The 14,977-nt window shown below is 39.1% G+C and overlaps 1 protein-coding gene across 2 annotated transcripts; it reads right to left on the bottom strand.

The window, feature by feature from the left end:
• Positions 1–43: 43 nt before the first annotated feature.
• Positions 44–14,452, bottom strand: plcd4b (phospholipase C, delta 4b). Of its 2 annotated transcripts, none has more exons than XM_035676680.1 (16): positions 14,236–14,452; positions 11,657–11,710; positions 11,296–11,454; positions 10,467–10,695; positions 10,029–10,158; positions 9,714–9,945; positions 8,213–8,414; positions 7,889–8,033; positions 6,559–6,711; positions 5,055–5,213; positions 3,421–3,571; positions 3,061–3,177; positions 1,715–1,893; positions 1,391–1,523; positions 1,047–1,196; positions 44–850 (listed from the first exon to the last, which is right to left on the bottom strand). In XM_035676680.1, the coding sequence occupies exons 2-16, from the start codon at positions 11,673–11,675 to the stop codon at positions 759–761; spliced, it is 2,250 nt and encodes a 749-aa protein (XP_035532573.1). In that variant the 5' UTR covers positions 11,676–11,710; positions 14,236–14,452; the 3' UTR covers positions 44–758. The 2 variants fall into 2 exon arrangements, with proteins under 2 accessions (XP_035532573.1, XP_035532572.1); XM_035676679.1 differs by having other exon boundaries at positions 11,657–11,707.
• Between the last annotated feature and the right edge of the window lie 525 nt (positions 14,453–14,977).

Here is a 14,977-nt window from a genome sequence, read left to right as displayed (position 1 = left end):
GATGAGTCCAAAATGTTTGTTAATGACAAACTTTACTCCATAGTGTTGAACCATTCAGAAAATTTATTGCATGTATTTACAGGCCTATACTGTATATACATACATTTACATGATAGGCAACATAAACTTGTGGAATTTGTACATAGGTATATAGAAATAACTCAAGCAGGCACTTAATTGGAGAACAATATGATGCAAAGCTATGGGTACTTTAATTGTTTATACTATTGGTAGTATTGGTTTATTTTATTTTATTACTTTTTGTACTGTGGACTATACACTTTAAGTTACTTCCACATATACAGTACATTTAAAGGCAAATGATATATTAAGACATTCTAGACATGCAGCAATCATTTATTTATAGAATGATGGAAAATATTCATGTGTCAATATGAATAGCTTGCGGTCAATATTTCCATAAAAAATTGAATTGAGAATTGCACACGTTTGTCATGAGAACAGAAATAAATACAGGCAGACATACATGGACAGTAGCTAGCTTTTTTTTGTCACTGCTAATATAATCCTCTATTACAGAAATCCTTGTTTAAGTGAATAATGCTGAGTCTGATTTCTGACATGTTACTTGCTGATCGCTTATTCATTTAGTGGGGAATGTTCAGTATGATACATTTTCCACTACCCTTCTTTAGCCTAGGCCCAATATCAGATAAAAGTATTGGTGTTCTCATCCTTCGTCAGGTAAATGAAGACGCAGGACCAGCCCTGGCTTGATATCCTCAGATTTGACTTGTTCATGTGAGCTCAGAGATGCTGATGTTGACAAAGAGGGAGGAGGGAGGGATAGCTGTCCCGTCTCTAGAGAGCAAATGTATGTGCCGATATCCTGGAAAGGGAAAGACATTGAGAGGAATTTGGATTAGAAAAAGCTTTCAAACAGAGTAGTAGTGAGTGAATCCAGAGTTATCCTGCACCTGGTGTTTGACACAACATATGATTGTATCCATGTATATAAAACTGCAGTGAGCTGTAACCCTGGTGGTTCCAGAGCCACGCTTTGGCTCACTTTACTCTTTGCTCACCTGCTTGGAGGCATGTAAACGGAAGAGTAAACTGTCCCATGAAGTCGTTCCTGGACGCCTTATCGTAGTCCTCCACCACAAAGCGAACCAGTGCCAGCTCAGGGGTGTGGATGACAAAATTTAAAGTTTCATTCCACACTGGGTTGAAACCTGCAGGTAGAGGGCAGTAGAGGAGTGGGTATGACCAACTGGGCTGTGACTTTTATTTACAAATGTCTTTTTCCATTTATCTTATTGTTTTTACACTAGTACTAATTTTTATTTCACATCCTGGCCTTCATATCATTAAAACCAAATTAAATACACATATTAGCTATATTTAAAGAAACCAAACACACTCTCACCATTGTTGTTAATGTGACTGGTCTCTTCCCTGGCCTGGTCCTGTGGCACTCCATAGATCTCCACTCTGACCAGGGGGTCTACAATAGAGCCCTCTTTTTGATTGACCTTTGGTAGCTGCTGCCCACTGATCACCTGAGAAACACACAAAATATGTGCATTTCAGAAACCACAGCACTGTGCTCATACAGAAAACACATCACAGTTTGCCTCTGGTTTTCTGACATTACATTACATCCTAACAACCTGCCTTACTTTTACACAGTTACACGCACTGACAGTAGTAGTGACCCATTACAAGCACAAACGTTCATGTAGTTTTGAACCTGTATGGATAAGCGGAGTGGTTTGTAGCCTTGCTGCCCGTCTGGTTTCTCTGGACTGAACTGAGTGCTGCCATCTCTCATGAAGTCAGGCTTGAGGACGTAGCCGCAGCAGTCATTCTGCCTGAACAGCCCATCATTCAGATCCATTTCCAGACCAGCTGTCTGGAAGTTCAGAGCCACTTTGGGAAAGAGGAAGAAAGGAAATAGTTCAATTAACTGGGATAATTTTCTTTTTACGGTAGCTTGTTGTATCACATGATTTCCCAGACTCAGAGTAATCTATCTAGCTGTCAAAGTTCATGTGAGAGGTCCAGCAGAACAGGAAGCATCTGTCTTGTCGAACTCCTCCAGCTGGGGGGGTTGTTGTTCTGTATTTGACCCTGACCTCTAACATCCTCAGTGAGGGCATGCACAAAGAGAATTACTCCTCAGTATACTGCCACAAAAGAAACTGTGTATTTAAGAGCATCAGTGTTGTGTTCTCACACAATTTTTGTTATTTCCATCTTTAAATTGCTAGCAATATGAGCTGCATACAATGTAAGTGCAATCTTTCTGGTTCGATTTGGGTGGGGGCCTTTATGGCATGTCATCATACCCATCACACATTCCCCATGTTTCCTATCATGTGTCTACTGTTAAATAAAGGCAAAATGCCAAAAAGATTGTCTTTATTTCGCTGGAGTCCTCTGTGGGTTATTAAGATTTTGTAAGTAATAATAAATAGTATTATATATGTATTATATATAATAAATTATATAAAACACAATCATAATAATAAACTGAATAATAATCAACATGAATATGCAGGAAGACAATTACCCCACATTGTATTTATTGTGGGCAGTAAGGGACTGGATAGTGGATATTTTGGGGCGCTGCCTGGCCCTAAAAAGGTTGAGAACCACTGTTACCACTGCTTCACTTCCAGCTTTTGCACTCGCTTTGTGGCTTTTGCGGTTTGTTCAACACCTCTGAGCCCCCATACTTTTGACACCAAAAATCTAATTAAACCAAATAAAAAATGGCATTTGTTATTTGTTAGTTATAGGTAAATTGGGAAATTAAATTGAGGTTGACGTTGTCTTCATGTCACATAGGGCATCAATTTCAAAAAGACATAATTCAAACTTACTGATCCTGAAAGCTCTTAAACAAATGTGGCTGAAATATTAATATGCCTCCACATGATTTCAGCCCCATTCAATCCAACACAAATTAAGCTGAAGTGTTGGAGTGGCTGTGGACATCAGGAAGCTCTGGTATTAAAGGCTGGAAACAGCAGACGTCAGCGATTTTTGAGGAAACGTTTTACAGTTTAACCAGCAGAGGGAGACCTATCTCACCTATCTGGCAGCCCACATTCCACATTTCCTGCGGGTTGTAGTTGGAGGAGTCCGTCCTGAGGCCACTGGGGTAGATCCTGCTCATCTGCTTTGTGTTGTACTGCACAAAATCTGTGCCTGAACACAAGAAAGACAATGCATTTCTAAAGCATGAACACAGAGGAATACACCTGTTTCTCTATCTATGACTCAGATACAGTTAAAAATATATTATTATTCATACTACTAACTAAAAAGCTACACTATGTTGGTACACATACAAAAAATAGGCATCTGAGGAATATGACATCCACGTTATATTAAATATTTCTTCCTTCTTTTACAAAATACACCTAATGTTCCCTCATGTTCATGGTATACCTGCTTCTTTAGCGAGCTTCTTGGCCTTGGATTCAGAGAATGAGGACATCTCATAGCATTTGCCGTGTAAACGAGCATGCTCAAAGCCATGGAAGTGCACACTCTTGCAGTAAACCACCAAGTCGGACAGCTCCCTGGATAGTTTGGATTTCTGCAAATAGGGAGAATAAATTAGTCAACTGTCCTATTCACTATATCACTTCAAACATTAATAACACCTAGGGTGAGTAGTGGCCATGTAATTTGAAAGTAACCCTGGAAATTAGATGGTAAATGGACTGCACTTATATAGCACCTTTCTGTCATTAGAAACAGAAACTAATCCATCCACACACATTCATACAGTTTGGGGTTCAGTATTTTACTCAAGGACATGCAGCATTGAGATGAGAAAAAAATAACATGATAATTTGTTCACAACTGAACAAAACTGAAAGCAATTGGAAAAAAAGTAGGAAATTGTTCTGGACAATAATACATAAATAAGCAATAAGCATAATTATCTCTTAATTTGTCTTAAAGTTAAACAAAACAGCTAATAACTAGACCGAAAGAGGCCAAGTCATAAATGCTGATCTAATTCATTCAATAATCTTATGAAAATAATATATATTTAGTGCTAAATATTCATTTTGTAATAATTGCTTAAATTAAGTGAAAAAAGTAAAGACAACACTCAGAGGAATGAAACGAGATGATAGCTGCTTGATTACAACAGCTGGATATTTACCTGCAATTATATTAGAATATATTAAAAACTAATTTCTGTAATTATCAATTGCATGTGTGTGGCTTTTAGTTTACTGGGTTAGTGCATTGATACATTTTAACAGAACAATTTCCAACTTTTTTCACACTAACTGGTTGCAATTTTGTTAAGTATTGGACATAATTGTCTTTCAGTTTCCACTTTTTTTCATGTTGTTTGGTTGCAATTTCATCTTTTAATTACTACGTAATTAGTATTTAATTAGTTGCCTGTAATTTACAGTGTATAACATTGCTTAATTAAAGCAGCAAAGTAATCTGGGAAAGATGAGTAGAATTCATTCTCTCTGCCTCATCAATTCTAATTAAATTATTAAAACCACAAATGCTTCCAGTTAAGCTCTCTCTTCCCAGATGGGAACTGCTGTAGCTGCACTAGGCAGATCACTAAAATTACCACCCTTTAACCCTCACTGCTTTGAATTAATATATTCTTGGTTAACTTGCTCAGTTACATATGAAATACCTAGATATCTTCAATTAGATTTGTTCACAGGGGACTGTTTTTCCCACAGATAAGGAGAGGCACACTGGATGCTGTTTTCTTTCTCACTTCACTATCTTTCTCCTTTTAAATATCCCTGTTTCCTGTTTCTTTTTACTATCTCGCTTCTTCTTTTACTCCTGTCTCGCCTCACTGTCTCTAATGTCCCAACCCAGTTTCCTGTCTCTCTTTGCTATCAGCCTCCATTCACTTTTGTCTTGATTCATTATCACTTTTGATGCTCTCTGTCTTCTGTCTTTCTTCACTCTCACTATGGAAAACATACTTAATAAGCAATACAGTCTCTCTTGAATTAAAAAAAAGCTTGCATCAGTGTAATCTTAGATTACAGATCATAAAGTATCAAATTCATGCTCTGTACCTTCGCATTGTGCTCCAGACTCTCAGCAGGTGGGTCGTCTGAGCACTCACCGTCGGCCATCTCTTCCTCATCACTAACTTCATCTGTCAGGGTTTCATCGAGACACACTTCTAGACCGCCAATCTTCTTGGCTTTCAGCAAAATTTTCCCCTTTAGTTCCTGTAATGAACACCAACGCAGACACACACTGGTGAGAGCAGTTTGTCTACATGCATACTGGATGTGATAATAGCCTCTACTTTATAGTAGTTTTTAGATGTAGCTTTACATACTTTTTTAATGACTTTTTTTAATTTTACATTTTTTTGTTGTACTAACTATTTTATTTATGATTCTTAATCTTGTCCTTTTTCTTTTCTCTTACTATGTTGATTGTCATGAACCAAAATATCTGTTGGGCAATAAATCTGATTCAGATTTTTCTGTTAATTCGTTTGTACAAATAAGTAGATTTAAGAGTTTTATCTAATCCATTTACATAAAGAAATCCATTAATGTTTGCTGTATGTGTTGGATTGCAGGACAGACAAGCATGAGAAGTTTTTGAGTACCCAAACTACTTGTGAAGGTCCATCATCCTGCACTTTGCTGTCTTCTTCTAACTAAATGCAGCAATGTACCACTATTTAATTGCTGAAATCCTCAATGGAATTCCCCATAGCATTTATTTGCCATTACTTCAAGTTAGCATTGATTGTCTTAAGTGCTCTAATGGAAAATAGTTTGAAAGTTATACTATTGCTTTTAGGATCCGTGGAAGATGGATCACAAAGCACACACAAACCATAAATCTTTAAAATGCCTCTGGTGGTACCTACGTTTTCCCCAGAATGGGTTGGGTATTTGCTGAAAACATCCCTAAAACCTAATCACTAACTCAAAGCAGAATACAGAAGCTTAACATCACACTATAAACCATTTAGTCAATGCAGGTACTGACATTAAAACATGACTAATTGTAACATAACCATAAAATATGTAACTGTAAGCTTAAAAATCACCAAAATTGAGTTTTTTTCTTAGAAACAAACTGTAAAACCTGCATATTAACAATGTAATTTAAGATTATAAGTTTCAACAAGACATCAAGCCAGCGACTGTGTGGCTTTACATTTAGTGGTGCTTTAGGCTAAATGCCATAATGCTCTCAAAGACAATGTTAACGTGTTCATGTTTAGCATGTATAATGTTAACCATGTTCTTAGATCAGTGTGGTAGCATGCTAAAATTTGCGGTTAGCCATGTAATTGGTGCATGGCCTGACTTTATCTAACATCATTATCAGGTTGAAATTGCAATTTGTCAAATGCTTTGGTTTATTTATCGAACAGTTAGTCTTGTTTTCTGACAAATCAATAGAAATTACAAATAGCTTCATTTTGGGGCTGATTTAATGCTTAGACAAATGGTTCCAATAAATATGCACATTTTAAAGAGGACATTGTTGAAAGGGGAAATGAATCCCAGGGGGCTTCGCCATATGAAGTGCACATTTGACTCTAACCTGTGGAGAGGGAAGCTGTTGAGGGATCAGCCCATCCAGCAGGGTTGTCAGTAGTGTGTCACCCAAGATTTGACTGAGGTGCTGGGCCATGACCGTCTGCTGCTCAACACTACAGTGATTCTCAAGGGACAGGATGACTGGGAAGTCCGATACCTTAAAAATAGAAAAGAGAAAAGAAAAGTGGCTTTTAAAGCATTATGATTTCTCTCTGTCTTTGAAATTCAGCTGCAGCACGTAACAGTATTGCATTGTGTTTTCATTACAAACACATTTGCACATTCCTCCAGTTTCTTCAATATATCTTCCTAATATAAGTAGGAAAGTTTCAGTGGGATAATAAAAGAAGTGGAGACACAGGAGAAGTTCCTGGTTGTTTTCCATATAGGTCAGTCAACGGGGCTACATTTGATTCCAGGGGCAGGGAAGGTTACCAGCTGCTCCATCTGCGTTTCACACTTCTCTGGACACACCGACAGTCCTGTGAGTGGAATCTATTACTGCTCTCAGGGGTTGGTTTGCTTTGTACCAAAAACACATTTTTTTAGGCACTTTCAGTGGTCTGTAGCCATGCAGTATAGAGAATGAGTGTATTTAGTCCATTACAAGAAGAAGTCCTACTTTATACTTAAGTAATAGTTCTGCAGTAAAATGTCCCCTGTTATGGACATGTTATTATTGCCTATTATATTGTTAATAGTGATGCATCACTGTGTAACTGAGATACAGTTATCTAGTTTAGTCTAGTGTTTCCCAACTAAGGGGCCGGGCTTCTCCAAAATCTGAGGGGTCATGAGATCGATTGAGAGGAAAGATGAAAAAACAAAGCTCTCATAAACAAATTTGTACAAATTACTGATCATGTTTTTCTAATTATTATATATTTTTTTTGTAAAATATTTGATAATTTTCCCTCTTTGGACCTGAACCCCAACCAGACACCGCTTTTATATAAGAAGTCACAGGCCAAAAAAGGCTAGACATCCCTGGTTTAATCTTAAATAATATGTTGTATTTTATAAGCTTATATGTTACATTTTTAGTAAAATCTTATTCTGTAAAGTTACTAATATAGTAAATAAAGTACAATATTTCACTCCACAGAGATTAGTAAATGTACTTAATGTTACTTTTCACAACTGCACATAACACACTGTCAATAGTTTTTTAAGGGCCTATTTCTTCTATTCTATGCAATCTCTTCACAGTTAGGTCTGTGGATTAACTCAACTGGAAAATTGATTCTTGCAAGATGTTGCTTTAGAGTTTAATATCAAACCCTGCATGGTTGCAGAAGGTAAAATACAGTTAATAAGCAAATAGCGCTGCTCACCTTGAAGGCGTATTCTTTCAGCGTTGAAATGACGTCTTTAAAAAGAATCTTGGAAGTCAAAGTGTGACCATGATACACAACCGGTTCCCCATCACTGCCGTCCCAACAGTCCACCTCTACACAGCGGCAGCCTCTCTTCAGGGCCCTACACACACACACACAAATGTAAGATATCGTCATTGTTTTGTTTCAGTTTAAAGTGTCACAATTCAGTCGATGAATACACAATTTATATCTTTTATTTTGTCTGTCTGAGATGACTTAGACAAACTTGTGAAATCCTACATAAACTGTGCTGCATGTGGTGTGTGCAGCAGCCCTCACTTGATGTATGCCTCCAGGCTGCTGTGTCCTCGCAGCTGGTTCTCCAGGAGATAGGTGTTGTGTGAGGAGGAGATGAAGTAGTGGCTAAGCGGCTGGCTCATGTCCTGGTGAAGCTGCCGATGCTCAGGTTTAAATATGGATCCCTCCTGTGAGCACAGGTACATCTGGAAGCCATCAAACGTCATGGCGCCTTGCTGCTTGGCTGTAAGATAAAGATGCACACTCCAGGTTAACTTGGCCATAAAAACTTTGATATTTATGCATACAATGAATTTCCAAAACCTGCAGCGACTATAAATAAAAGGCTTCAGTATTCACAGATTGAGAGGCAGCATTGGTTACGTGGTGTAAGTATTGGCTGAGTTGGTGGAGTTTAATAAATATAAGTAGACTGAAAAGAAAGACCATGACCATGTTAGCTTGCTGACGTTGGCATTTACGTCAAATAATTGTACAGGCTCACAGAGATGCTAGTGTTTGTCTAAAATTACAAATATAGTTTGAGTTATAGTTTGAACACTAACTGTGAGTATAACTGTGTGATTTCACTGTGCGTGAATAAACATTATTAGCATTAAAATCTTTTTCAGTGTCATTATGGGGGGCGGCTCAGGCTGAGGGACTTGGCAAACATGAGTGTGGTGAGTTCAAGTCCAGCTCGGACCATGTTACAGAGTGTACTGACTGGATGTTGGACTGTTAACTGCTTAGGGTGCTAATTTGACAGCTGATATGTCTCCACTAATACATGTCTATAGGTGCATGTGTGTGTATTTCAGGCCTATTTATGTGTGTAGTATGATTACTACTATACTATAACACCAGAGCGTAAATTGAATTTCCCTAATAAAAATCCCTAATAACATAATACTCCATCACAAAGTATTTTTGAATATACTTATTTAATATAAAAATAAAATGATTTACCATCAAGCCTAGAATCCATTGCTCTGTTCAGTCAAATAGAAAGTGAAAATGTACACTGATTTAGTTAAATTTCTAAGATTGGGGCAGGGTAACATGTTTCAGTAAGTGGTAACATATTACAAGTGCACATTTAATGCAGAAGAAAGGGTTGCCTATCAATATTTCATCAACAGTAAATGCACAACATTTCAAAGCCTTGTGTATAATAATGTAATATGACTAAAATGTCGACCCTTAAAAGCTAGAAAATTCGAACAGATAGATCACATTAAGCATTTTGGATACAAAAGGTTACATAATGTTAATAACAACATCTACAGTGTACATGTATTGATGTATGAGGTAGGTGTAAATCACAAAAGGCAATAAAGTGCAACCACTCTGACACACTGAGAGGATATTAGATATGTATCTACAATAAATATTTAATATTAAAATGGTCTAATATTACATCAATCATATGCGGAAGTATTTTAGGGTAGGGTAGTGCAATTGAGCATTTCCTCTTCAGGTTCCAGCCTGTGAGATTGAGGTAACACATGAAGATGCACTGCTGTCAGTCAGCCATTTTTACCTGATTCAGATGGTTCATAGCGGTCCGTCAGCTCCTGGGCGTGCTGGGCACTCTGCTCTCCCTCCTGTTGCTCTGTCCTCAGGAAGTTCTCCAGCTCCTCCAACATCAACTTCTCTCCATCTCCGGAGAAATCCTGGAACACCTTCCACACTTCATCCCTCTGAGTCAGCATCTTATAGAAGTGGACAAACTGCTCGATTTCCAAAGAGCCACTCTCGGACTTGTCAGCCATCTGTGGATATAAAGGAAGATGTTCATGCATTTGTTGAACTGTGCTTTTTTTTTTCCCACCAAGAAGCAAGAATATCCACTCACCGTGAAGAGGTGCAGAGCATGTTCCTCATTCATCTCTACGTTCATCATCTTCAGCAGTTTCCGCACCTCTTTGAAATTCATTTTCCCATCTTTGTTTTTATCAGCTTTATTAAACCAGTCCCAGACCCACCTGAGAAAATGCTGAGGGAAATGCCAGCTCAGAGGAGTTCAACAAAACTATTTTAAAAGCTATATTTTCCCATTAGGAACTTTAAATATGCCGTACAATCAGCTGGAGAGTTCTAGAAAATATAAAATAAAATTGTTAGAGCAAACTTCAGTTTGAGTTTTCTTTTGTTGTTGTCTGTTTTTTGTTTAACATTACTTCACCAATCAATCCATATCTATGACTCTTTTTCAGGAGTTTTTTTCATACCTAACTATGAACATAACATACCTAAATACCTAACACAGTGACCTTCTACAGTGAAAGGATACTGGTCTAGCCTCTCCTTCTCATCCATCGTCTGAGTCTTGTGAATCAGCTTGCGCACTCCCTGGATCCAGGCCTGGGCCTCCTCTGTGGACTCCGCCACGAGGTCCAGGTTGCCTTGGCGACCGTGAAACACCAAGGTGAAGCAGAGGTCAGCAGGGAACTCTTCAGCAATGCTCAGCAATACCTCCGACTGGTGGCCCTCACGCACTGCCTCCACCTCAGTAATTGAGACTGAAACAAGATCAGCGTATGGTTAAAGTAACAGTTCAGTGCTTGGAGGATTGTACTGTTTTCATTATTTGATGCATTTCATATGTTTCTGTATAAGTTTTAGTGGGAGGCATACACTAAATTTGTGTAATTCCTGGTTGTTTTAGTATTTTGTGTTTGTTAGCCCTTTAAGAGGCATCTGGACTCGCCAGATCACTAAATCGCACAAAAATCCATCTTGCAGGCTTCAGTGTTTGTAGGTACAAGTGGTACAGAACCAATCAGAACCAATCGTTTACAGTGGGCTACATCACAGCTGGATTAAATTGTAAGGGGGCTCTAGAACAAAAGTTTTTTTGTTTTTTGTTGGATTCCTAATGGTGAATTATTCCTTTAAGTACTACTTTTATCCCCGCTGATGAAATGATTATGTTAAGCCTTGGACTAAGCTTAAGGTTAGGGCCATTAGGTTAGGGTCTAGTCTTAGGAAAGAAAACCAGCTTAGGATACAGTCTGAGAAGGATATGCTGCTTGTGTTCAAGAAAATATTTTATACACGTGAATTGACCATGAAAGGAATGTGAACCCAATTTGCATGCATGCACATAGTTCAGTACTCACAAGTGGAGTGGCCTCTCCCTGCCCATCTGGACTTGTACCAGATCGTCAGGCCGTCTTCCAGGAGGCGGAAATGCCGCTGCTTCTTCCATGAACGGGACTTTACTTTTCTCAAAGTCGACCCTGCCATCATCACCTTGACATGGGGATCATCTTGGATACCTACACAGAGTTGTGTAAAAAGTCAAAGCCCATATTCATGATAGCTCAGAACTTACACCATCAGGAGGATTTAACTAGTTCCAGTGATTCTGCTATTGCTGATTCGCTGATCTCAATGTCTATTAGACCACAAATCTTCAAACAGATCGCAAAATCATTACAATTACAAGATCTTCAATCTGAGTGAATAACATTTACTTACGTGAACCTTCAAGATCCATTGCTATTGTTGAATCATGCCAGTGGAAATGTGCTGCTAAAAAGAAGCAGATGTCAGCAAATTGTTTCAGATGTTTTTTTCCCTGTTTCCAAAAAGCTCTGTTCATTCAACCAATACATAAACTTCCTCAATACAAATAATTACAGTACTATCTTCACTTGTCCACAAATGGTTCCTGGGCACACTTTCAGCAACATCCTGATTCTGATTGATACATTTATAAAAACTTCAGTTCTCTGTTGTTGGACACAAAGCAGGTTCATGGGTGTGGTTGTTTGTGTACTTGTGTACTGTAGCAGAACTAGATAAGAGTTTAAGGAAGGAAATTAGATTTTCACTCTGCAAATGACTTCCCTGCTGATCCAGGGATGAGACCCACCCATCACCTTAAATAACACACACTCTGTTGTGTCTCATAAAGTTATAATGAGTTAGGTTGTGGGATGGTGAAGGGAATCCTCACTGTTATTTTCAACTGTAAGATCGCGGTTGAACGAGGGCATCCCTGAGCAAAGTACTGAATCCCTGTAAGGTCAAGGTGTACTGAGTCTTATTTCTGTGACATGAAACTGGGGCAAACAGAACACACATTTTCTATAGGACTATAGGCATTAAGTGCCAAGGTATTTCCAGGACGAGTCAGCATCTAAATCTTGACCCACTCGTGCCATCAACCTACTCATTCGTTTAGCAGACTGAAAGGCTTGTGCATGGCAACTCCTGCGGTCTGTGTGCTGACAAAGAAAAATCTTACACACTCAGCAGTCTGTGCTCGCCTCAGCCTGATCAGATTGAAGCTTGATTTATCGACACGTGGTTGTAATGCAGTCACTCTAAGATTATAATTTCCAAATTGTGACCCTGCAAAAGAAAGATGGATGGATGGATCGATTCTGCATTATTAGATCCCACATCATATGTATATTTTTTGGCCAGGCTGGTAGCAAGACCCTAGGGACAGCAATCTGATCATTGGTCAGTCCGCCACTCTGGTCCAGACTTAAATATTTCCACTAGGTACTGGATGGATTACCATGGATTAGCATGAATTGTAATGACTTTGATGATTTGATGACCAAGTACCTGCAAAACTAATTACATTACCATCAGCTTCAGCTGTACTTTGTGTTTAGTGCTAATTAGCAAATGTGTAGAAGAAACTACCTAACTACTACTAACAAGAACACAACAATTCTTATTTTCAGATCATTACACACAAATGAAAATATACATATTAATATTATTTTCCACTTCTACCAATAGATCCTCCTAAATGTTACACACTGGACCTTTAAAGCTTTATTCTATATCTGCTGAGTTATACAAGATCATTGCTTTATATTTCAAGTTAATTCTTAGCGTGTTTTGTGTGTTCAGTGTTTTGTAACCTATACAACCGATAACCATCCTTCTATCTAATAACATGTCTCATTAAAATCAGAGAGAGCCAAACAGAAAAAGACAAATTCACTCCAGATGTTCTGCTTATCAGTGAAAACGGATAAACTCCTGCCATCTCTGCTGTTCACTGATAAACGTGGATCAAACACTTCCAGAAAGGGAAGGTTTTCTAAAGTCTGTATATCTATGTTCCTGTCTGACAGCTATCCTTTCCTTTCATTGTCTCCTGAAACAACAAGATTGAATCTTAGGTTCTACGTGCTTCACAACCCCCTGGTGCCAGCCTCCCCCTCCCCTCCCCCTGGCAACAGGCTCTGACCACAGTATGACTGTGGGGATGCGAGGAATTTATTCACAGTTGCTTCACAATTTAATATCACACTCCTACTGAAAAAACAGACTGACCATGAAAGCCAGGCTCATTTTCCACAGCTATTTGCTCCATAACCTAATGTGCGCTTTTATGTTTTCGTCTTTCACGGCAGAGCCACGTCTTATTTTCCATCCAAGTTTTTTAAGATTCTGCTGCTGACAGTTAAACACACACTTTGTTTCAGACTTCACGTCCAGACTTTTAAGCTGCAATCAGGTCACATTATGTTGTTTTATTTTTAGAACCATGCTTAACTGTTTTGGATAGGCACTCTCCTAAGGCCAGATGAGTCACACAAGGCCACTTCTTCAGGGAGTTCACTGACCACACACACAGACACACAAACACACAAAGACACTAATGGGGATAACTGAATGGATGGAAAGCAGGAATAAATAACTCACCAACCAACAGCTTTGTACTTTTATCTTGCGTGCTTCTAGTCAGTAAACTAAATCAGTTTTATCCATCAAAGGAATGTCCCATTCCTCTCGTACAGTGGGTTTTGTGTCTTAATATTTACCCATGACTGCTTTTTTCCTGCACGCAATTATGTGAAGAATGCAACAAATAAGTCAACAGGCCGTGCTCCTCCAATAAAATCCATATATAACTCCAACCCGCCACAGGGAGAGAGGCTTGTGCACAGTAAATTAGAACCAGAGGCAGTAATGTGGGACATAAAAGCATAACTTCGGCACAGCCTGTATGCAACTGCAGGTAAAGAAAGAAAGAAATGCTCAAACTATAATTTGTATTCAGGTCAGGGAAAAAGAGTTATACTTACCAAAAGTACAGATCTCACAGGGATATTATGAGTCAGACCTCCAGAGGTGGGTACTCTTCAGGAGATAGCTCTCCCAGGGAGGGCCTCAGATACTGAGGGGTAGGACCCTGGATGGCCGGCCTGAGAGTAGGATCTGGGAGAGGTTGATGTCACACTGGCCCTGTATGCTGAAATCCAGACTCAAGCAGAGTCCAGGGACTGTTATTGTAGCTGAGCTCAGGGCCTTAAAAGACTGGGAGTGTCTGAAGGGAAATCTGGCTCAGCCTCCTTCTTCCCTCCCCTTTCTCCACTCTTACTGCCGAGTCTGAGAAACCTGATTCCCTAGTCGCTGCTGCCGCACACTGGTATGCTCCACTCACACCCCTCCTCATCCTCATCCTCCTCCTCCTTCTTTATACCCCCTCCCCACCAGCCTTCCTTCCTTTCCTGCCACTCCCTCACTCCACCATCCGCAGGCCCCTCAATGCATCTGGTGAAGGTCACTCCCCTCAGTCGGCCTCGTTCTGTCTGTCTTTCTCCTTCATCCTCTGTGTGATTGTGAATGCTCTGCAGACTGACTCTCATATTTCTGTACCAGCACTGATAACGGGTAATACAATTGTGGGAAAAGGCCTGATGTTTTTTGGAAAGAAGCCAAATCATAAAACAATGAGAAGTACATAATGTGCATGAAAAAGAAAATCAGCCTCTGCAGAATTAATCACAAGTCAACAAAGGATTGATTTTTTTTTTGCTCCATTTA

The sequence above is a fragment of the Morone saxatilis genome, unplaced genomic scaffold (assembly GCF_004916995.1).
Source record: "Morone saxatilis isolate NCDOM2014 unplaced genomic scaffold, NCSU_SB_2.0 Contig5, whole genome shotgun sequence".
Taxonomy (NCBI): domain Eukaryota; kingdom Metazoa; phylum Chordata; class Actinopteri; family Moronidae; genus Morone; species Morone saxatilis.
Note: the sequence above shows the minus strand (reverse complement) of the source record. Positions and strands in the feature narration are given on the sequence as shown.

Excerpts from the sequence above, each read along its gene's own strand:
- plcd4b (XM_035676680.1), bottom strand. Across the intron at positions 1,524-1,714 it reads CACTCCGCTTATCCATACAG|GTGATCAGTGGGCAGCAGCT; the intron begins GTTCAAAACTAC and ends TGTGTTTCTCAG. Across the intron at positions 1,197-1,390 it reads CAGTCACATTAACAACAATG|GTTTCAACCCAGTGTGGAAT; the intron begins GTGAGAGTGTGT and ends CTCTACCTGCAG.